Below are 22,304 nucleotides of genomic sequence, written 5' to 3'. Positions count from 1 at the left end.
CCCTGTGAGGAAGAAAAGGGGGAAGTGTGTGCCTGCGACAAAGCAAGGTGTTCGGACAGGCTTTGTGCATGTTTGCATCCTAGAAGACCCAGGGGTTTTCATTCCTGCTTCCCAGATGGGGAAGCCTCCGTCTGGAAAGGGAAAGTTTCTGAAGCGAAGGCTCCCCAGTGAGATGGGATGATGTGAGTGTGTGTGCGGGCCGGGGTGCAGCGGCATCACCGGTGGGGCCGGTGAGAAGACCTGTCTTTGTCCCCAGGCATGGGGTCTCCTGGCGAAGGGGTCTTTAGGATGTCTGACCTCACAGAGGACAGCCAGGGCTGTGTCCTCTGCAGCCACTTAGCCCCTTGCTGAGCGAGGGCTGGGGGTTTGCAGAACAGGGTAACTGGGGGCATCTGGGTGGCTCAGTCGGTTGAGTGTCCGACTTCGTCTCAGGTCAAGATCTCACTGTTTGTGAGTTCCAGCCCTGCATCCGGCTCTGTGCTGACAGCTCGGAGCCTGGAGCCTGCTTCGGGTTCTGCGTCTCCCTCCCTCTCTGCCCCTCCTCTGCTCATGCTGTCTCTCTCTCTCGAAAAATAAATAATAAAAACATTTTTTAAAACAATCATAGTGTAACTGACGTTGGTGAACGTCGGGCTGAGGAGCTGTGGCTCTGTGAGCTGCCCACACTCTTGCTCTGTCCTCAGTGACTCTCCTCCCCACTACCCTCCTTGACTGTGTGGCTCTCCCGAAACTTCCTGGGGTCCCCTTTGCTCTTTGTGAAGCCCCACAGCTGATGGGGCAGGGACTGGGTTGCCGTGAGCAGCTGCTGAGTGGGGTTTCCAGGCTTGGTCATCTGGCTTCACTGACCACATCCACGCCTCAAGGCCCTGCTTCCGTCTGGAGTCCACACCAGGTACCGAGCCTCTCAGGTACCACCTGCTGTGGCTCCGGTCCTGGCCTGGCCACCTCGAGGGTTTCCTCTTTCCCGAACCAGCACCTGCTGGGATGTTTCCTGGTGCGTGTCCCTGCCAGTTGCTCATCCAGGGACGGGCGCCATTGGCCGCTCTCTCCGGCCTGGTCCTTGGATTGCGTCCCCAGGCTTCGCTTGTCCTGGCTGCAGGACAGAAGTTGCCCTGGGAGGGAGCCAGAGTAAACGGAGATGAAGGTCAGAGCCCAGAGTCAGATGCCCTTGCTCGCAGGAGTGGGGAGCCATGGGGGCCCGTGAGCTTCTCGGTGCCGCCCCGATGCTTGAACGAATCCCTGATCCAGAGTGTGTGTTCTGACTTGGAGTCGGGCCAGGCCCTGCCTGAGCGGTAGTGGCCCGGGGGTGCAGGGTTCCTGTGGCGGGACAAAGAAGGACGTCTGTTGACGCACTGCTTCCTTGGCTCAGCCTCCCTCCTCCAGGACCCAGTGGTGGAGTGGTGGCCGAGAGGACAGTCTCCAGAGCCGGGCAGCCTGGGTCTAGTCCTGCAGATTCCCTCTCCGTGTGAACGGGGGAGGGAGGGTTGTGTGAGGGTCAAGTCAGTTTGCAAAGCACTTAGAACAGTGCCTGGCAGGGCAAAAGCACTTGGTCAACGTTTCATTATTGTGACCTTGGGCAAGTGATTACCTTCTTTAAGCCTCGCTTTTCCTCATCTGCCTCCTCCTAGGTTACTTAGGAGATTAAATGAGGTAATACTGGTAAAGTGCTCAGCACGCAGCTTGGGCCCTGGCCGAACTTGATACAAATCATTTTATTATTAAGTTAGCCTAGTTTGCTGTCGTTGTGGCATGAAGTACACCTTTTACCAGCTTCCCGGTGAAAGCGATTTTGCTTCTGTCCAGAGCATGCCGGAGCCTTCCCATCCCTTAGCCTGTACCCGCCTTGTACCCGCCTCTGCCCCTCGGAAGGTCCAGCCGCTCACCATCCAAACGCTGGGTGGAGCAAGTGGAGGGTTGCAGGCGAGGTGGCTGCCCAGGGCCTGGAGCGTGGACTTGTTGGCTTTTTCCAGCACAGAAAGGGCAGCAGTGGCCTGAATGCCCGTAAAACCGTTCGCTGTCTCCTGCTCCCCGGTCTAAGAAACCTGTCTCTGCGGACCGTCCAGCTCCCACCAAAGTCCCCCTGAGCATTTCTGGGGTCTCACGGCTGCCCCGGAACTCCCCGCTGTTGTTCTTGTCCTGATTTCCTGCAGTGGGAGAACCACTCCCTAGCCCCCCCATCCCAACCACTGAAAGGTCAAGGGAACTGTTCCCTCTTTTCCCCGGGAGTCAGATAAGCAGACAGATCCCCAGACAGTCACCACCTGTCCTCCCTCCCACCCCAGGACCCTTCTCTCCAGCTCTGGGTTTTCCACCCAGGCCTCTGATCAATCCATTCCACTCCAAGCTGTTTCTCTCCATGGCAATTGATCCCGCCAGCCGTGAGGGATTAAATTTGCTGTTGTCAGAGCTGCCGGGGTAGTTCTGGCCTAGGTGGCTGTACCAGGGCCAGAAGAAGCCTATTTTTCAGGCCGGCAGGCTGGAGAGAACCCACATGGCAGTGCTGGCTTCCCCTCTGAATTTCCCCCCAGCCACCTGGCAGGCTATTGTGAGGATACCCCGCTGTGTGGAGCCGCCTTGAGACCGTAAACCCTAGAAGCTGAGCTGTGTCTCAGTCGCCCCGCGTAGATTCCGGCGCTACGGAGAAGAACCCTGAAGCTCTCCCCACCCCTGCAGCCCACTCAGGACCGGCCAGGGAGGCAGACGGGGTCCCCGGAGCCTGACATCCCCTCCCGGGACGAGGCTTGGCTGCTGTGCCTGGTAGGAAGAGCGAGGCCCTGTGAAGTGTGCACAGACTCCCTCTGTGTGAACACTGTGCCTCCTTGTGAGGCTTCCCGACCCACACATCTGCTGCCCTGCACACAACGGGGCCGTGTTCCCACCCCGGGAGGGACCCTGCTCCTGCCGCCAGCACTGGGAGGGCGGGTCGGGGAGAGAGGAGGAGCCTGATGGCCAGATCCTGCCTTGTACCCAAGACGCCACATCTCACCGGGGCTCCCGCTTTGGGAGACCTTTCACGTGCCGGCCACCATCTAGGGGCTGGGGGTAGCCGGAGAGGCAGAAACACTTCCCTCATGGCGTTCACCTTCAGATAATAGACAAATAAGGAAGACATCCTTGTCAGGGGGTGCTGAGTAGCTGAGTACGTGGAAAAGCGTTAATCAGGGGAGACTGACGTAGGGTGGCGGCAGGAATGGGACTGGCGAGCAGAGACCCAAAAGGGGTGGTGGTGGGGGTGGTCTTTCGAGGGGTCCAGTGCCCAGTAGTGAGCGGGTGCTCAGTATACATTTGGACCATCGGTGAAGTACAGGCTGTGTCGAGTGACCCGGGGGACGACTGGGAGGCGGGACTGCCTCACCCTGGCGCCCCACCTTGGCTCAGCCACTGCTGGCTCCTGCCGCGTACGGCTTCCTCCCTGCCTCCTCCCTGCTCGGAGGAAAGGGCTGCCCGCCCCACCACTCCCCTCCCTTGCTGGGCCCTAGCCAGCCTGTCCCTTTAGGGCGCGTCTCTGCCTCTGCTCTCCAGCTGCAGCCCCCAGGAGGAGAAAGCACCGGCCTTCAGGAGGGAGAGCAGTTACTGTGGGCGCCCCTTCGGCTTGCTCTGACTTGGGGTTGTGTCTCTGCATCCACAGCCTCCTCCTGGGCCTGTTCAGCATGTGTCGCTTCGGCTCTGCTTTTGCCCCGAATCTTCCGGATCAGGCTAGACCAGGTGGCAGTCGTCAGAAGAGCCAGCTCAGGTGTCAGGGCAGCTGGGGGATGGAGTTACACACCCCCAGAGACCGGACACTCCCGGCTTATGAGCTGGCAGCTGCTTGCTGCTGGGAGAGGTGTGGCCCCACGCCCTTGCCCTGTGCACGGCCACCCCTGCCTGCCCCTTCCCAGCTCTGTGCCCGTATGGGAGGGAGGAGCCTGGGACGCTGTATGGCAGAGTCGCTAAGGACACAACAGGCAGCCAGACCTGGCTTTGTCCTTAGTAGCTGTACAGACCGGACACCTAACCTCTCTATACTTCAGTTTTCTCATCAGGAAGATGGGCTCATGCCCACTTCCTACGGCTGTTGCTGGAGGTGTCTCCTGTTCCCGGAACAGCGCAATCACCCAGGAGACGGCAGTTGGCGATCATCAGTGTCGCCACCACTGTGGTGGACAGAGTTCTGCCTGGGTGGGGTGTGGTGGTTATGTGGGGCCGGGAGAAGTAGGGGCTGGGCTCGACTTCTCTCCCGGCGGCTGCTCAGTGATGCTTGTTGAACAAAGCCAGGCGCTGAGGCCTCAGGGAGGCTGTGCTGGCGAAGGTTGGGCACACAGATGGCCAAGGGAGCCTTCCAGGTCTGGCTGGCCGCAGCTTTGGGAATAAGAGAAGCCAGAGCCTGTCTGGGTTTCCGTTGGGACCCTGGGACGGGACACCAGGAGAGTGGCCCCTGAGGGGCCTGGTGTGGGGTCGGCACTCCTGCGTCCCGTGAGTGGGGTCACAGTGGGCTCTGTGGGGGGGGCGGGGGGGGGCGGGGGCTGGGCCGGTTTCAGCAGCTGCGTGCCTGATGGGAGAGGCCTGCCTCTGCTCCTGTGGGGTTGCTTTTCTTACCGACAGAGGACATCTCACAGCCTTGCCAAGTAGGCCCAAAGTCGGTTCGTGGTGGACGTGTGCAGGGGGGGACCGCCTCCTGGCCAGGCTGGGCAGTTACGCTCTGAGGATGCTGGAGGTGGATGGCGTGGCGGCCTCTGGGCTAAGAGAAAAGCAAGTGTCGGGGCTGCCCTGTGGGGCTCCCTCTGCCCCGTCCCCTCCCCACTCCTGTCTGAGTCAGGCCACCACACAAACGCGTCCTATTGACAAGGCCTTGACCTGCCGGCATGGGTCCCGGGCTGCAGGGTGAGGGCAGCCCCCACCCTTGCTCAGCCATTGTAGATCCTGCGTGGCCTGGGGGGCAGGCTGCCGTGAGCCCCGGGGAAGGGCCGGTGGGGGACGGAAGGATCGCGTCTGTAGGTTTGCCGGGCACCTGCCTGTCGCTCCCACCGGGGGACATAGGCGGCTCTTCTCCAGCCACAAACATTGATGTCCCCAGCTCAGTGCTGGGCAGCTGGACAGAGGCCTGTAGAACCTGCCTGCAGGTAGAGGAATAAAACATCCCTGCGAGGAAAGCTGGGACCGGCGGCAAGTGCTGGGGCCCTTTGCTGAGGGAGCAGCCCCATCCAGGAGGCCTCGGGCTGTGGAGGCTCTGACCTAAGGGGGAGGAGACAGGACCCCAGCAGGTGGACATGGGTGAGGACCTCTGCCCACAAGTGACATGGCTGCTTGCTCAGTGCCCGAGTGGCAGCAGCAGGTATGCTGAGCGGATCCCCCCACTTCCCACCGCCCCCAGTAGGGGCCACGGTCACCATCTGCTTCAGTGAGGGTAGGCACCGAGTCAGGACTTGTCCCCAACCAGGAGGGAGGCGGCCCGTGTGGCAGACGGGCCACAGGACCTGGGTTTGTCCCGTGTTTCCGTGTAGTGGCCGTGTGGCCTTGTCCCACAGTAATGTGGATGGGGGGTGACACACGTGTCTTCACGAGGGCTCAGGAGGGATAGGGCGGAGGATGCCATGTTGTTGCAAGTGGCCGCTCCCGCTGGGGCCCAGGGGGCCTCCCCTTCTGGGGTGAGCTAAGCACACACAGGTGTCTGCCCAGAGGCGGGGTCTTGCAGCTACCAGCCAGCCTCTGTCCTTATATCCTAGCCCCTAGAAGGCTCCCAGGGGCTTTTTGGCATCGGGTATTAACTCATTTTGAGCTGTACGAGTCAAGTAAAAGAAAAGTCTTCAGAGCTCTGGTTTGCTTAGGTTGAGAGAACTTCCTTTTCCTCTGCATCTCTACACCTTCCTTTGGCTGACGGGAAGAATCCATCCTGTGTCTTCTGGAGAAGTCTGCCTGGTGAGTTTCTGAACTCTGCCTCCTCTGTTCCCTCCCAGGCCATCAGCATCAGCAAAGCCATCAACACCCAGGAGGCCCCCGTGAAGGAGAAGCATGCCCGGCGTATCCTTCCCTTCCCTGCTTCAGGCAGGCCGGCCGCTGTCCCTCTTGGTCTCTGGGGGGAGGCAGGGAGAGTGAGAGGAGGGTGTGGGCCTGCCCTGCGTTATCTCTGACTGTGGACTTGGTGGGAAGTGAATTGGGGGGCGGGGAACAGTGCAGGTGGCTGGCCACCAGAGCTTTGTCAAGCGTGCCCTCGATGAGACAGAGGCCCGAGAAGGCGCATGCTCGTGTGGCCCCGGGCCAGCCGGGTCTCCTGCCTTGCTCTGCTGGTTTTACATTCTCAGTCCCATCTGGGCAACACCATCTATAGTCTTAGGCTGTCGGTCCCGGTTAAGTCTGTGAGGATTGACCTTGGCAGAAAACCATCGCTTTCGGGGAACTCCTGCAGATGCGGTGGGAGAGGGGTGTCGGGAGAAGGTGCTGGGTGGCTGTGGGTGAGGGGCCAGCCTTCTCCCTGCGTCACTCAGCTGCACTCGCTGAGCACCCCAGCCTTCCCTACGCTTGAGTCTCTGCCTCTTGCACTTGGCCTTGACCCTGGTAGGCATCATCCTGGGCACTCACCATGAGAAGGGGGCCTTCACCTTCTGGTCCTACGCCATTGGTCTGCCCCTTCCCAGCAGCTCTATCCTCAGCTGGAAGTTCTGCCACGTGCTCCACAAGGTCCTCCGAGACGGGCACCCGAATGTGAGTCGCCACTCTCCGCTGGTGCTGACAGGGGCGGGGCTCTCAGGCCCTCCACCTGCTGCTGCCTGAGCAGGCCAGCACCCCAGGGAGGCAGAGCACTGTCCCTGTCTCCACCCCTCCCTGCCCTCGGCGTGCCAGCCAGCATGGGCGGTGCATACGCTGGGACCCCGCCCGTGTGAGTCCGGGTTCTTCATACCCCCCCCCCCCCCCCCCCCCCCCCCCCGCTGCCGCTGCAGGTGCTACATGACTGCCAACGCCATCGGAGCAACATTCGGGAGATCGGAGATCTGTGGGTAAGTGCAGGGAGCAAGCATGGCGGCCTTAGCACCTTGCGGAGGGAATCGTCCAGAAAGCCCAGCCACGGTCCCGCTTGGCGTCCTGACCCCCAGCTCGTGGGGCCAAGTGAATGGGAGCTCCCTGCAGATGGGTGTCTTTTCCCTCCTTTCCCTCAGAGCAGAAGTCACAGTGTTACCTGGGGAGACATTGGGGGCAGACGGACGTCAGTAAATGAAACCTCAGCCTTGCTTTTAAGGTCTTGTCTGGGAAGCTCCAAACGCATAACTAATGGGCCCCCTAGCTCCAGAAACTCAGCAGCCCTGTGGTCCCTGTGAGCTGGGAAATGTGGCGACACCTCAGTCTGAGTGTCTGACTGGCGGTTACAGCCAATGTGAGGGGTACAGACTCCTTGCCCGCCACCCCCTTCCCCCCCCGACCAGGGCTGCTTTAGAATCTCAGGATTGGAAACTGGGTTCAAAAAACTTCCCAGGAGATTCTTATCCATAATAAAGTTTGGGAGCCCCAAAAGCTTGTATTCTAGATCTCCTCTAAGACCTCAGGGAATATGGGGGTGGGGACAGGACCTCTGGCCTTATTTGTCACCTGGGAGTACTGCTGGGACCTCATGGGCTAGGCCGGGGTCAGGGCAGGCCTCGGAGCTGGGCTGTAGAGGGAGGTCCTGCTGGCGTAGACACGAGCTGCCGTGTCTCACAGATGTCCCTCGAAGTCAAGAAAATAGTGCCCGTGGTGGTGTTTGCGGACACGGGCTCAGTTGGCGTGCTCGCAGGGGCCACGGTGTTTGGAGGTGACCGGGGAGGCAGCTGGGAGGATGTGTACACGGACCCGGCAGAATGTGCCTCCTCGGCTGCCACCAGCATTTTAATGAAGCGTCCCAACTCTGAGCTGGCCTGTTGCCCTGGACAAAGAGCCTTCTTCTCGCAAGAGTTTCTTTGGCAAGAAGGACTAGGAGTAAAATTAAAAAAAAAAAAACAACAACAACAAAGAGCCGTAGACAAAGCGTAGGGCTGGCGGAGGCCCTTAGGGATGTGTTGGCGGCCTCTGGAGGGCTGAGCGGTATTTGTGCGTGAACATCTGTCCGTGTGGCGGGTGGGGGAGGGACACTCAGCTGGCGTCCTGCACCTTCCCGCCTCTGCTGTCTCGTTGGCCCCAAAGCGTGAACAGGTCCTGTAGGATTTGTGGGCATGTTCCTGGGGCGGGAGACCCTCATCCCAGCTCTCCTTTCTCCACAGGGACATTTGCATGACCGCTACGGACAGCTGGTGAATGTTTATACCAAACTCTTGCTGACCAAAATCTCCTTCCACCTCAAGGTAGTTTCCTCGGGCGTCATGGGGCTGGGGGTGGAGGACCCTGGGCTTTTTTCTCTGTGATATCCTGGGAAGCTGGGTGGTGGCATCTACTGTGTCCCAACCTTGACCTGAGGGGAAACCAGCGGTGCCCAGGGTGCCTTGAGAGTCACGGCAACTTGAGACGTTTTCCTCCGATGCCGGGGGGGAGTGTCTGCTTTGCCCTTGGCTCCAGGCAGCCTCTTGCCCTGGCTGGACGTCCCCTCCTCCCTGTCCCCCATCTGTCCCGCCACCTGCAGCCCCCTCAGCCGGTGCCTGGGGCAGATGGGGGCATCCCCAGCATCTCCTCCTTTCCTCAGAAGCTAGAACCCGTTCTGGGCCGGGGCCAGCATGGGCCTCACTTGAGTGGGGGTGTCCTCTCCACAGCACCCCCAGTTTCCTGCGGGCCTGGAAGTGACAGACGAAGTGTTGGAGAAAACTGCTGGGACCGACGTCAACAACATGTGAGTCCCTCAGGACAGTGTGGCTGCCTGGCGCCACCTCCTTTCTCCCTCAGTTTCCCCGGTGGCTCCCTCAGCGTTCCACACTCTGGGTCCATGAGGCCAGGTGCTCATCAGCGGCTGGCTGGGGCAGAGGGTCCCGTTCCTAGGAAATGAGGCTGAAGTTCAAGGGCTGGGGTTAATTTGGAATCTGGCCTCTTTGGCTGAAAGATGGCTGTCCGGCGCAGAGGCTCTTGGATGAACCGTGTTTCCTCTTCCCGCCTGGGGGGCGGGTCTCGTGCGGTGAGTCCCCTGCCCCTCCTCCGCTCAGCCCTCCGCCTTCCCCTTGTAGCTTCCAGCTCACCGTGGAGATGTTTGATTACATGGACTGTGAGCTGAGGCTTTCTGAATCAGGTAAGCCAAGCAAGGAGGAGGCCCGGCCCCCCTGGGTCCTGTGTGGTTCCTCAGGGCCCAGAGCCGGGTGAGAAGTTAGCCCCACCAGCTTACTCCGCCCCCGGTGTCCATGCCCCTGCTAGGAGGGGGTGAGGGGGCCTCCAGGTGCCCCCAGGACATGGGGAGAGGTGTCCACTGCTCCTGCAGGGCACCAGGCCTCAGAGGTGTCCAGGGAGCAGCGCCCCCTCCTGACTCGGCTCCCCCTGCGTCGGGCATCTGCAGAGCCCTCCCGGGAGAGAGTTGGTTCGGGTCATCTTGCGTGTTTCCTGCTGTAAAAGGCCTGTGAGTCATGGACTTCACAGCCCAGGGACCCAGCAGCTGCCGGACAGGAAATCTCAGAGGGCTCGCGCTCTCGGGGCCACAGAGGGGATTGTTCTGGGCGGCAGCTTCAGGATGTCTTGTTGGGTGACTCAGTGCTCTTTGTAGGAGAACGAATAGCAGATGCCTTTTTAAGGGAAAATCGGGATTTGAGAGAGGTGGGTCTGGGCAGCCTCCTGGCACTCCTGGATCTGGACTCTGAGCTGTACCCAGAGGAGCCCAGACCCCACTGGGGAGCGTGGCCGCCGGCCTGTGACTGGCAGGGACGAGACGTGCTTCTCACAGCGGCCCCCACGAGGGAAGATAGAGAAAACCCACAGTTGGGCGCCCCGCCCCTTGCAACGCTCACCTCTTGATGAAGCACAAAGAAGGGGCAGCCTAGCGGTCCACAGGCCGGCGTCTCCCTGGAGAACCATCCTGAATGCCCCTCAGTGGAGAAATGGTTTTGCCTTGTATCAAACCCCAAATAGTATTTTATGTGCGTTTCAGTTTTTATAGGAAGATGTACTTGATGTGACACATAATTGAATGTTAAGATTTAGAGGGTGAAGGACCATCTTAGCTGCGTCTTGCTCCTCCTGGGCTTGGAGGTTTGCAAACGGTCCCACCCTAGGCCAGGTGAGGACGGGGCCCCAGGGCTTGTCCTGGCATCTGTGTCGTGTGTGGGCCACCCTGGCGTGCGGTCTGCCCGTTGTCCTTTCTCTCTGTGCCCTGGATGAGAGGCCGGCTATGGTGGGGGCAGCCTCGTGTTTGTCCCTGGCCCTCCTACTTGGCTGACCTCACGAAAGGCTTGATTGTCAGGGACAGGGGAGATTGACCCCGGGTGCAAGTGAGGTTTTGGGGTCACTTGGGGCTTTCAGAACCAGGTCCCGATCGGCTGCCGTGTGGCTCTCATCACAGTTGTAAGATGAGGCACTTGGCTACACGGCTTTGAGCCTCCTTTTTCCCTCGAAGACAGGATGAGCTCGAGGCCCACGGGTACAGGACCTTCGAAGTCACCCTATCCCTCCAGCCCCTCATTCCGGGAGCACTGCGTGGTGGCTCTTGGAAACCCTTGCTGAGCTGACCTGTATTCTCTTTGCGCCGACCCTGCTGTTGCCCTAGTTTGTGAGGGCTCTCGGGTCCATCTGGGGCAGCCAAAGCACAGGGGCTCCTGTCCTAGCAGTTTGGAGCACGTTTGTGTCCGAGGACCTGGGACAGAGTTGTTCTGGCCTGGCTAGAACCAGCAAGGCAGGTCCCCAGGCCGCTGCCTCCCAGGGTTGCTCTGCCGATGCCCCGAGATGAGGGCGTGGGGCCCACCCTCTGCACTGTTCTCACGAGCCTGTCACCGAGGCCGCATCCCAGCTTCCCATGCGTATGCTGCTCCCTCCACCTCTGTTTGCAGTTTTCCGGCAGCTCAACACAGCCATCGCTGTGTCCCAGATGTCCTCGGGCCAGTGCCGCCTGGCTCCCCTCATCCAGGTCATCCAGGACTGCAGCCACCTCTACCATTACACGGTCAAGCTCATGTTCAAGCTGCACGCCTGTAAGTCCCCCCGGCCCCCTGCCGCCCTGCCTCGGGCCCCCTGAGGCTCCGCCGGAGCCACAGAGGGCCGTGCTTAGGTGGCTCACGTTGACAGATATTGGCTGTATCAGAAATGAAGATCAAGACATTTAAAAAAGTCATTTTTTAAAAAATGTTTATTTTTGAGAGGTGGGGGGAGGGGGAGAGACAGAGAGAGAGAAAATCCCAAGCAGGCTCCGTCCATGCTGTCTGCACAGAGCCCGATGTGGGGCTCGGACCCATGAACCGCGAGATCATGACCTGAGCTGAAGAGGGACGCTTAACCGACTGCGCCACCCAGGCGCCCCTAAAAAATACTTCTCAGTTAAATGTGACGTAGAACACTAGCCTTAACATAACCACCACAGTTGTGGTGGAAAAGCACTGTTCTCCAACACAAGGGTCTAGTGAGACGAGGGGTGTGGTTTTCCACGTTTGCAGTTCTCTGAAATCCCTGGTCTTGAAGGAGGGATTGCCCTCCGAGGGCAGCCCACTGGGGCGCCTCGCATCCCGCAGGCTGGCGTGACACATCCAAAGAGGCGCACGTCACTTGCTCCCCGTTCACGAGGGTTTGGCCCCGGTCGACCCTCTGAAGAGGTCTTGGTCCCCACGCCCCACCCTGAGAACCAGGGGCCTGGGGTGAATGAGCTGTTGCAATGCTATCAGCCCAAGCTGGAGTCCAGAAGCGATTTCACAGCGCCCCCTACAGGCATGCGCCGGTCAGGCTTGCTGTGGTCAAGATGCTGACTTTGGAGCGCCCACCCCCCCACCCCTTCTCAGAGTCGAGAGCCACACCCCTGTAGGGGTCTCCCCTCACCTCACAACCCCTCACCTCGCTCTCCCAGTTGGTGGGGGGGCCTGGCCAGGCAGCAGGTGCTCTCCCCTCTACCATGGTTTCTAGAATGTGGTGGAGCAGAGTGGGAACGGGAGGGAGAGAAGCTTAAGTCTTTGCAAGTCACAGAGCAGGGGGCAGAGGGGAAGTCCTGTCCAACGTCCCTGCCCTCAGGTCTCCCAGCTGACACCCTGCAAGGCCACAGGGACCGGTTCCACGAGCAGTTTCACAGGTATGGCCCGGGCAGGGAGGAGGCTCTGCGGCCTGGTGAGCTGGGCTTCCTGTCCAGGTCCGGCCCCCCTCTGTGACCTCCCCTCCTCTGCCTCTGCAGCCTCAGAAATTTCTTCCGGAGAGCCTCTGACATGCTCTACTTTAAGCGGCTCATCCAGATCCCCCGGCTGCCTGAGGTACCTGTCCTATTCCCCAGGCTGCCCCTGGGCTGCAGCCTTGTTCCTACTCTGGGCGCGTGGGGGGGCCCCGGGTGCCTGCTGGGGCCCCACTTGGGCGCTGGGGACGACTGAGAGGGTCTTCCCCCGGGGCCGTGAGCGGCTCCCACTCATTGCCCCTCCCCCAGGGACCTCCCAACTTCCTGCGGGCCTCAGCGCTGGCCGAGCACATCAAGCCTGTGGTGGTGATCCCCGAGGAGGCCCCTGAGGACGAGGAGCCCGAGAACCTCATTGAGATCAGCACGGGGCCCCCAGCCGGGGAACCAGCGGTGAGGTTCCCCCTTTTGGTCGGGTGGCCTTCTGCCCGCACCCTCCCCTGGCCTGCAGGGCCCGGGGGCGTGGCCCTGGGTCACCGTGCTTGTGTGGCAGGTGGTGGCCGACCTCTTTGAGCAGACGTTCGGACCCCCCAACGGCTCCTTGAAGGATGACAGGTGAGGCGAGGTGAGGGCCGGGGGCCGCCTGTGGCGGGGACCGCGCGGCGGTCAGGACTGACCTTGAAGGCCACCTGTCCCCAGGGACGTGCAGATCGAGACCCTGAAGAGAGAGGTGGAGACGCTCCGCGCAGAGCTGGAGAAGATCAGGCTGGAGGTGAGCGCGGGGCCGTGGGGCCGGGCCGTGGGGCGCACCCCCACCGACGCACACGCGCGCGGGGCCCCCACACCACCGTCCTCGGGCCGCACAGGCCCAGCGCTACGTCTCGCAGCTGAAGGGCCAGGTGAACGCGCTGGAGGCCGAGCTGGAGGAGCAGCGGAAGCAGAAGCAGAAGGCGCTGGTGGACAACGAGCAGCTGCGCCACGAGCTGACCCAGCTGCGGGCCGCCCAGCGGGAAGGCGAGCGGAACCAGGGCCTGCGCGAGGAGGCCGAGAGTGCGTGAGCGGCGCGGGCCCGGGGCGGGGGGCGGCCGGCGGGCGGGCGGGCGGGCGGGCGGGCCGGCGGCTGGGGACCACCGCCTCCCCTGCCCCCTGCAGAGAGGGCCAGCGCCACCGAGGCGCGCTACCAGAAGCTCAAGGAGAAGCACAGCGAGCTCATCAGCACACACGCCGAGCTGCTCAGGAAGGTAGGTGGAGGCACGGGCGTGCCGGGCGGACGCTGAGTGGGGCCCCCTGGCGGTGGCGGGGCGTGAGCCGGTGCCTCACCTGCGCAGAACGCGGACACGGCCAAGCAGCTGACGGTGACGCAGCAGAGCCAGGAGGAGGTGGCGCGGGTGAAGGAGCAGCTGGCCTTCCAGATGGAGCAAGAGAGACGGGAGTCCGAGCTGAAGGTGCGTCCCGGGCGCGCGTGGGCCCCCGTGGCCCCGACTCTGGTGTCACTTCCCCCGCCCCCACCCTGCCCGCCGTGACCCGCTGTCCTGTCCCAGCTGGAGGAGCAGACTGACCTGCTGGAGAAGCTCAAGAGGGAGCTGGAGGCCAAGGCGGGAGAGCTGGTGCGCACGCGGGAGGCCCTGAGCCGCACGGAGCAGGTATGGCCGCGGCACGTGGGGTGGCCTCCGGGAGCCGGCCGGGCAGGAGTTAGGGTCCTCTTTGCCGTGAGCGGGGCCATGCCCGGATGCCAGTAGCTTGGTTCAGTCCTGGGGTGCAGCTCTGACCCAGAGGACACGGGAAGGAGGCCCTGGCCTTCGGGAAGTCCTCTAAGGGGAGATTAAGGAGAACACAGCTCTCGGGGGCAGTCTGTGACCCTGGGTGGGGACGGGGTGCGGGCAAGGCCACCCTGCCCACGTGCCGGGTGTTTGCAGAGCGGCTCGGAGCTGAGCTCCAGGCTGGACGCACTGAGCGCAGAGAAGGCCGAGCTGAGCAGTGCGGTGCAGCGACAGGAGGCGGACCTGCTGGCGGCCCAGGGCCTGGTGCGGGAGAAGGAGGCGGCGTTGAGCCAGGAGCAGCAGCGCGGCTCCCGGGAGACGGCTGAGCTGCAGAGGCAGCTGGCGGACAAGGTGACGCCCCGGCTCCCCCCTCCCCCAGCACAGCAACAGCTGCGCCGAGACCCGCCCTGCTTCCGGATCGACCGAAGGGTTGCGCGTCCGCCCTGTACTTCCAGAACATTTTTACCACTCCAAAAAGAAACTCTTCACCCACGAAGGAGTTAATCCCCACTCCCCTCTGACAGCCCCAGCCCCTGGCAACCTCTCCCCTCTGGATCGACCTGTTGCAGACGTTGCAGGTGGACGGGACCTCACGATAGGACTGGTTTCTCTCACCGAGCAGTGTTGGCCGGGTTCATCCGAGTGTCGTGTGGCCCAGTAGCGTCCCACGGCCAGAATGCATTGTGTGTACTTGTTCATCAGTTGGTGGGTGTTTTCACTTTGGCGGTTGGGGGTAACGCCATGAACCAGAGGGGCTGTGCCGTTTCTGTTCCCGCCAGGAACGTATGCAGTTGTCCATTTCTGGGGAACCTTTTTTTTTTTAGTTTATTTTGAGAAAAAGCGAACCAGCCGGGGTGGAGGGGCAGAGAAACAGAGGACAGAGGGTCTGAGGCAGGCTCTGTGGGGCTCGAACTCACGAACTGTGAGATCACGACCTGAGCCAAAGTCAGACAAACGCTTAACCGCTGCCCCAATTTCCCTACAACCTTAACAGCACTTGTTACTGTCTGTGGTTGTTTTAGCCACCCTAGCGGGGGTGAGGTGGTATCTCATTGTGGTTTTTTTGTCTCGCGTTTCCCTAAGGGTTTATGGTGTCGAATGTCTTTTGTGTGTGTTCATTGCCTTTTGTGTATTTGGGGAGAAATGTTTGTTCAGATCTCTTGTCTGCTTTTTAACTTGGTTGTCTTTTGTTTTTTGGAGATAGGGTAGGGGAGGGGCAGAGGGGGGTGGACAGAGGATCCAAAGCGGGCTCTTTGCTGACAGCAGAGAGCCCAACGCGGAGCTCGAATTCACGAACTGTGAGATCGTGACCTGAGCCAAAGTTGGACGCTCAACTGACTGAGCCGCCCAGGCGCCCCATCGGTTGTCTTGTTATTGCCAAGCTGCCCGCTGGCTCGTGATGGAGCAGTCCAAGCAGGGGGTCGGAGCGGGGCCTCTCCTCAGACCTCCCTCCCCCGCGAGGGTCCCAGCTGACCGCCTGCCTGGCTGCCACGGCGCTGACCCCCGGTTGGGATGTCCAAGCCGCCTCTCCCCTCCCCCCCAGGAGTCTCAGGAGCAAGAGCTGCGGCGGAGGCTCGTGGACGAGCAGTTTGCAGTGCTCCGGGCCACTGCCACCGAGGCCCAGCGCATCCTGCGGGACGCCGTGGCCAAGCTGGATGACCCCCTGCACCTGCGCTGCACCAGCTCGCCGGGTAGGGCCTTTCCTTCCTTGCCCGGTGGGGTGCTCAGCCCGCCCCGAGAGGAGGGGCGGAAGGCGATGAGGCCTCGGGCAGGCTCCGCCCCTGACCGCCTCTCCCTGTGCCCGCAGACTACTTGGTGAGCAGGGCCCAGGCAGCCCTGGACGCCGTGAGCACCCTGGAGAAGGGCCATGCCCAGTACCTGCTGTCCGGGTCAGGTGAGCACGGCGGCAGGGTGCCCATTCCGCCGGCCATGGCTGCCTCCTGCCACCGGGGAGCTTCCCAGAGCCGTGCCCCCTGCACACGCCCACCGGGAGCCCAGCCCTGCCTGCCGGGGAGCCTGGGATCACCCAGACCTAGCTTTGTTCCCGGCTTGGCTGCTGTCTAGCCGCTCGACGTGGTGTAGGCTCTTCTTCCCCGTGACCTTCCTCTTCTTCCCCCCCACACCTCCCGCCCCCCTGAGCCTGCTTCTTCTCCGGGCCGTGGTGCCCGTTAGGCTTGTGGGCAGAGGACGTGAGCGGCCTGCCCGGCCCGGCCTCGCTCTGTGGCAGTGGCGTGAGGGTTCCGTTTCTCCTTCCCCCACAGACGCCTCTGTGCTGGTGGCGGCCCTGACCCACTTCTCCCACGTGGCCGCAGACACCATCGTCAACGGCGGTGCCACCTCCCACCTGGCACCCACCGACCCTGCCGACCGTAAGTGGGCCCCGGGCTTGACTCCCACCTGGGGCCCGTGTGGACCCAGGGAAGGCGGGGGCCTGCACACCGGTCCTGGCGTCGGACCCGGCGCGGGGGCATCTTCCGGGGCTCCCGGGTGCCGGCCCCTGACGGACCTCTCCCCGCCCAGGCCTGATCGACACGTGCCGGGAGTGCGGGGCCCGGGCTCTGGAGCTCGTGGGGCGGCTGCAGCAGCAGCAGACCCTGCAGCAGGCCCAGCCCGGCCTGGTGCGGACCCCGCTGCGGGGCATCCTTCAGCTGGGCCAGGTGAGGCGTGTGGCCGCGGCGCCGGGTGGGGGTCCGCGGGGGTGAGGACGCTGGGGTGAGGCTCGGGGCCCCACCTTCCCCCACCCGCCTTTACTTCGGGCCGAACCGGTGCTCGTGTGTGGCGCTGGCAGCTGCAGGACGCGGGGCAGGGACAGGGCGCCGCTCCGGCCTCTCCCGGGCTCCCCGGGGTTGCCGGGACTCCAGTCCGCCCCGCCTGACTCCGAGGTGCCTCTTCCCCAGGAGCTGAAGCCCAAGAGCCTGGACGTGCGTCGGGAGGAGCTCGGGGCCGTGGTGGACAAGGAGATGGCGGCCACGTCCGCGGCCATCGAAGACGCCGTGCGGAGGATCGAGGTGAGGCCTGGGGCGCGGGGGCTCCCCCGGTTTCTGCAGGAGCCCCGGGGGCTGCGCTGGGCCGAGTGCGGGCTCTGCCCGCCTCTGCGCTCCCGTGCACGGGGTGGACGGCTCCGCGGCCGTTTGGGGGGCGGGGGGCGGGGGGCTGGTCCGGCACCGCATCCCCCTTCCTCTCACACCGCCCTCTCAGCCCGCTGACCTCTGTCACTGGCTGTAGGACGTGATGAACCAGGCCCGCCATGCCAGCTCCGGGGTGAAGCTAGAGGTGAACGAGAGGTGAGCCCCACTTCACTCCCGAGCCCCCCAGACCCCGGGGCGTTTTGTCCTGCCTGCCTAGCTCTCCACAAGGGACCGGGAACAAGTGCAGCCCGGCCTGCTGAACAGCCGTGTCGGGCCCCGTGGTGGTCCACACGGAGGGCAGGCTCTCCAGGGTCACGCTGTAGATTCCTCTCTCTCTCTCTCTCTCTCTCTCTCTCTCTCTCCCCCTCCCTCCCTCCCTCCCTCCCGCCCCTGCCCCCGCACTGCCCTGCTCGCCTCAGGATCCTCAATTCGTGCACAGACCTGATGAAGGTGAGTGGCTGACTGCGACCCCAGGGTGGGCTGCGTGCCTGGGAAGACCACCCCAAGAGTGACACGTGTTTTGGTCTTGGCAGGCCATCCGGCTCTTGGTGACGACGTCCACCAGCCTGCAGAAGGAAATCGTGGAGGGCGGCAGGGTGAGCGGGCCCGATTCCCGAAGGGGGCATGAGCTCAGAGCCCTCCGGATCACTCCACCCGGGGCTTCAGCTGACCTCGGGGCTCCTTCAGGCACGAGCTTCCCGGAGCGTGCAGCGATCCGACACCCTCCCCCCACCCGGTGATGCGCACCGTGCGCCCGGGGTTCACGCCCGAATCCCGCCACGGCCCAGGGACGTACCCTCGTGGCTGAGGTGAAGGCAGAGGGGCCCCACGCGGGGCTCTGTTTCCACCTGCACCGTCACTGACTGGTCCCCCCTGCCCTGCCTTGCCCTCCCGTTGTCGCTAGGGGGCAGCCACGCAGCAGGAATTTTATGCCAAGAACTCCAGGTGGACCGAAGGCCTCATCTCCGCCTCCAAGGCCGTGGGCTGGGGAGCCACGCAGCTGGTGTATGTCGCCCCAGGTGGGGGGCGGCAGGGCGTTCGGTGCACAGGGTCTGGGGAGGGAGCGTGGAGGCGGCCCGGGGCCCCGAGGGTCGGAGACCCAGGCCCCGCCCGGCTCTGTCCGCAGGGAGTCGGCCGACAGGGTGGTGCTCCACACGGGCAAGTACGAAGAGCTCATCGTCTGTTCCCACGAGATCGCAGCCAGCACGGCCCAGCTGGTGGCGGCCTCCAAGGTGAGGCTTCACGCGCGGAGGCCTCTCGGGTCTGGGCTGTGGCAGACGGGCCCCACGCGCTAGGGGTGAGGCTGACCTGCCCCCGCGCCCCCCCAGGTGAAGGCAGACAAACACAGCCCGCACCTGAGCCGCCTGCAGGAGTGCTCCCGCACCGTCAACGAGATGGCCGCCAACGTGGTGGCCTCCACCAGATCGGGCCAGGAGCAGATCGAAGAAAGAGGTGAGCCCGGGCCCTGGCCCTGGCCCTGGCCCTGGCCGCAGCCGGGGTGGGGGCGGGCGCAGAGGCACTAACCCCGTCCCGTTCTGGCCACAGACACCATGGACTTCTCCGGCCTGTCCCTCATCAAGCTGAAGAAGCAGGAGATGGAGACCCAGGTGGGTGCCTGCGGCTGGCCTCCGTGCCTCCCGCTCCTCCTCGAGGGCCCGGCTCCGGGAGGGCGGGCGGGGCGGGCCGCACGGCTGTGCTGAGCGGGCACGTGGGGCTGCAGGTTCGCGTCCTGGAGCTGGAGAAGACGCTGGAGGCGGAGCGTATGCGGCTGGGGGAGCTGCGGAAGCAGCACTACGTGCTGGCTGGCGGCGTGGGGACGCTGAGCGAGGAGGAGCCCAGCCGACCCAGTGCTGCCCCCCGTGGTGGGACCTCCAGGAAGCCACCCCTAGCCCAGAAGCCCAGTGTGGCAGCCCGGCAGGACCAGCAGGTGCAGAGCGCCGGCACTGGGGCGGGGAGGGGCCCCAGGGGCGCCGTCCCTGTCTCTGCTCCCCAGTCTGCGGGACTCGGGGCAGAAACGCTGCTCCAGCAACACGGGGAGGATGGTGGGGGTGGGAAGGCTGCAGGGGGCCGAGGGGAGGTAGGGTGCGTGGGGGCCCAGCCACGTTCGCTGAGCCCCTCAACTTTGACTCCTGCAGCTGGACAAGAAGGATGGCATCTACCCGGCTCAGCTCGTGAACTACTAGGCTCCCGAGGGGGCCAGCAGGCAGGCCTGGGCCTTGGGTGGCCGCCCCATCTCGGCTGCGGAGCCTCCACGGGGTGTGGTCCCCCACCCCACGGACCGGATCAGTGTCCCCGAGGTCCCCAGCCCTCGCTGAACCCAAAGGATCAGGGGCCGGTTCTCCGTCTGCAACAGGCACTCGTGAGCGCAGCCAGGATCTAGCAGGCCCGAGCCACAACGTCTTCAGGAAACACATGGAACGTTTGTAACATTCTGAGTTCAAGCTTTCCTTTGTGAGTTTGTATTCACCCTGAGAAGCAGGGCCCCAGGAGAGGGACTTTGGGTAGGACCTCCCCTGCCTTTTGAACTCAAGGTCTGAGGTTAGCGATGAACGGCCAGTCCATGCTGGCTGTTGGGGACGTAGGCAAGATGTGGTAGCTACTTGTAGCTTTCGGGCACTGAGTCCATGGCGATGGGGCTGGGGTGGCCTCGAGCAAAGCAGACTGCTCCAGAGCGGCCTAGCATTGCCCTTTCTCCTTGGGCCTCGCTCCAAGGCATCGGGGACGGGAGTGTGGAGGACAGGACCTTTGGGGAGATGCGGGCCCGGTGGGCACAGGTGCTGCGCGGTCACTCCGGGAGTTTGTTCCGCCGGAATCTATGGTGACCCTCCTGTGTCCTGTCCTTCACGACCCTGATCTGGCTGCTCCTGCCCTGGAGGCCCCGTTCTGCCTGTTCCCCTCTGCCGCCCCCACCTCCCCCCTGCCTCCTTCCCTCCCCTCCTCATGAGGTGATGGCCAGCCCTCTCGAAGGCCTCCCCAGCTCAGCCACAAAAAGCCCGAGAACTAGGACGCCTGCCTGCCGTCCTCCAGATCAAGGGCACCTTTGTGCCCCACAGGAAGGGGCCGCCCGGCAGCCTGGCCACAGCCCTGCTTCACCGTGGGCCTGCCCTGACCCCACTGGGAGGAGGATTTGCAAGAACGGGTGTTCCTTGGCACCCCCCCCCCCCCCCCCCCCCCCCCCCGCCGGGAGTGCTTGGGAGGAAAGGACCAGCAGCTCCCCCCGCCCGCAGGGTGCTCCGGTACCAGCCACGGTCTGGACATGAGCACAAGGAACCAGCTCTTCTGCTTTGCCTTTAGTCTTTCCTTGTGTTGAAGAGTCAGACTGGCAATAAAATGCACTTGGACTGTCGTCACTGCCCTACCATGAGGGGCCGCGCCTGGGCTGTCATTTCTCCAGGGCCGGGACGTGCACCGCAGGGCAGGGACCCACTTAGTTGCCGCAGGTAACGGCACTTGGAACTACGGAAGAGCTTGTACAGCTGCTTCTGGTTCCGCCTGGCTCGTTTCCTGGGAAGTCCGTGACTTGTGGCCGTAGGACGGACACCTCCGTGGTGAGTCGCGGCTTGGGCCTTTCCTCCCTGGCCTCTACTGCCGCCCCAAGTCCCCTGGGTTCTTGTCCACACACACCCCCTCCCCCTCCCCCAGCCCTGTCAGAAGCCACGCTTCTTTGGGCAGGGGGAGGAGTGACCACCGAGTCCCCGCAGTTAAGAACGGCCCACACCGGGGCTTGGCGGTGGGCACGCCGACTCCTATCTGGTCCCGACTGAACCGGCGTGGCCACACACAGCCTCGTATTAAGAGAGCCTAACAGGCCTCTGGGTTCCCAAGAGCACAGCTGGCTGTGCAGACACCCGCTTTCCGCGGGGGCGCCCCCGCCAAGGGCTCCCGGCCAGGCGGCCTTGCCTTGGCACGCGGCCCCCAGCGCGCCCCCTTCCCCCGCAGGCCACCGGCATTTGTGGAACAAAGACCATGCAGGTCAGGGCAGAGAAAGATCAACTTGGGTGGCTTCCACCGCACGTGGCCTCGGAGGAGAGTCTCACTCCCTGTGCCCGGGGTTTCCCAGAGCATGAAGTGGGGCCCTGTCCCCCTCCGGACCAGTATGCGGTGTGGGTGGGGTGAAGTGCTTTGAAAACTTCATAAACAGGGCGATGGAACCGGGGCCTGGTTCTCGTTTCTAAGGGAAACCAGCTTCAGGAAAGACTTGCAAGCAGACGACTGGCTCCGCCACACGCAACCAGTGAAAACTGGCACGAGTCCGCTTAGTCGAGCCCCAGAAAGGTTAGCTGGTTCTGAAAGCATGTCTGTCCTCAGTGAGCAAATCTTTTAACTGGAGACCCCAGACAGGAAGCCCCGCGTCTGAGCTCACCACGCCCCCTACCGCCGGGCCTCCCTGACGACCTCACAAGCACGGGGGGCCCGGAGAAGGGAGCCAGTGTCCTCACCAAGTGTGGCTGTAAGCTCCCTCTCTGCCACAAATTCTCAAGCAAGCACACGGATTTCTCCGGAAAGGCTTTCCTCCTCGTCCCGGGAAAGCCCCAGCGGTGCCTCGGGCACGTCCTCCCCGTGCAGTGACGCGCAGGCAATGGCATCCCGTAGGAGGGCTTCACGGGGGTGTCCTCCGTGCTCGCCTTCCGACCAGTGCAACGAGGAAGGTCCTTCCCAGATGCCCAGGCCCTGGTCCACGGTCCCACCCGGGGGGGTACAGAGGGGACCGGCAGGGTCTCTCCAGCCTCGAGAGGGGAGCAAGTAAGTCTGGGGTGGTGGGAGGGGTCCTCTTCTCCAGGACGAAATGTCACCCACTCGATCCTATCACTTATTTGCAACAAGCCAAGAATGTCCATCACTTCCCTCGGCGATGCAGTCTGTGCCGGTGACCGTGCGGTCAGGGCCAGGGAGCGACCAAGCCCAGAGGGCAACCACGGCGCAGCGTAGCCACACCGTGACACGGGAGCAGTGCACTGCCTTTTCGTGAACACGAGTGAAGGGCAGGAGGTGGGAAACAATAGAGCCTTTTATCCTGTCCGTGCCAGGGACCCTGGTCAAGGCAGACGCTTCAAGGATGGGGGGTGGCTTTTTAACTTCGACACACAAGGCAGCTTCGCGGTCGGAATTCTGATCAGTGATACCCTAGAACCACACAGATCACGAACAGCCCCGGATAAATAAAGGACAGAACTGTTGTTAATCCTGTTTATTAAAAAGGGTCCTACAGCTTTACAACCCCAGCTCAGGCCTGGCCCTGGAGTGAGGCCAGCCCTTCACCACATCGAC

At 63.1% G+C, this 22,304-nt stretch overlaps 1 protein-coding gene across 2 annotated transcripts in view; it reads left to right on the top strand.

Annotated features, from left to right (window-relative positions):
- HIP1R (huntingtin interacting protein 1 related) overlaps positions 1–19,316 on the top strand; it is a 28,105-nt gene extending 8,789 nt beyond the window's left edge. Inside the window, exons 2-32 of one of the 2 annotated variants that reach the window (XM_042911648.1) lie at positions 5,934–5,997; positions 6,536–6,678; positions 6,915–6,971; positions 8,205–8,285; positions 8,688–8,764; positions 9,093–9,154; positions 10,896–11,036; positions 12,061–12,118; positions 12,218–12,293; positions 12,461–12,601; positions 12,702–12,763; positions 12,848–12,920; positions 13,015–13,198; positions 13,301–13,389; positions 13,477–13,593; positions 13,690–13,791; positions 14,065–14,259; positions 15,452–15,599; positions 15,716–15,802; positions 16,170–16,277; positions 16,429–16,565; positions 16,806–16,916; positions 17,134–17,192; positions 17,456–17,486; positions 17,570–17,632; positions 17,941–18,041; positions 18,163–18,268; positions 18,365–18,488; positions 18,582–18,643; positions 18,757–18,963; positions 19,172–19,316. In XM_042911648.1, coding sequence (XP_042767582.1) covers positions 5,934–5,997; positions 6,536–6,678; positions 6,915–6,971; positions 8,205–8,285; positions 8,688–8,764; positions 9,093–9,154; positions 10,896–11,036; positions 12,061–12,118; positions 12,218–12,293; positions 12,461–12,601; positions 12,702–12,763; positions 12,848–12,920; positions 13,015–13,198; positions 13,301–13,389; positions 13,477–13,593; positions 13,690–13,791; positions 14,065–14,259; positions 15,452–15,599; positions 15,716–15,802; positions 16,170–16,277; positions 16,429–16,565; positions 16,806–16,916; positions 17,134–17,192; positions 17,456–17,486; positions 17,570–17,632; positions 17,941–18,041; positions 18,163–18,268; positions 18,365–18,488; positions 18,582–18,643; positions 18,757–18,963; positions 19,172–19,219 — 3,114 coding nt within the window. In that variant the 3' untranslated portion in view covers positions 19,220–19,316. Of the gene's footprint in view, positions 1–5,933; positions 5,998–6,535; positions 6,679–6,914; positions 6,972–8,204; positions 8,286–8,687; positions 8,765–9,092; positions 9,155–10,895; positions 11,037–12,060; positions 12,119–12,217; positions 12,294–12,460; positions 12,602–12,701; positions 12,764–12,847; positions 12,921–13,014; positions 13,199–13,300; positions 13,390–13,476; positions 13,594–13,689; positions 13,792–14,064; positions 14,260–14,363; positions 14,531–15,451; positions 15,600–15,715; positions 15,803–16,169; positions 16,278–16,428; positions 16,566–16,805; positions 16,917–17,133; positions 17,193–17,455; positions 17,487–17,569; positions 17,633–17,940; positions 18,042–18,162; positions 18,269–18,364; positions 18,489–18,581; positions 18,644–18,756; positions 18,964–19,171 lie in introns of those variants that run through there. The other variant, XM_042911649.1, reaches the window with a different exon arrangement.
- Positions 19,317–22,304: the final 2,988 nt, after the last annotated feature.

Source organism: Panthera leo, chromosome D3 (assembly GCF_018350215.1).
Source record: "Panthera leo isolate Ple1 chromosome D3, P.leo_Ple1_pat1.1, whole genome shotgun sequence".
NCBI lineage: Eukaryota > Metazoa > Chordata > Mammalia > Carnivora > Felidae > Panthera > Panthera leo.
The sequence above is the reverse complement of the archived record's forward strand: the minus strand, read 5'-3'. Positions and strand labels throughout refer to the sequence as shown.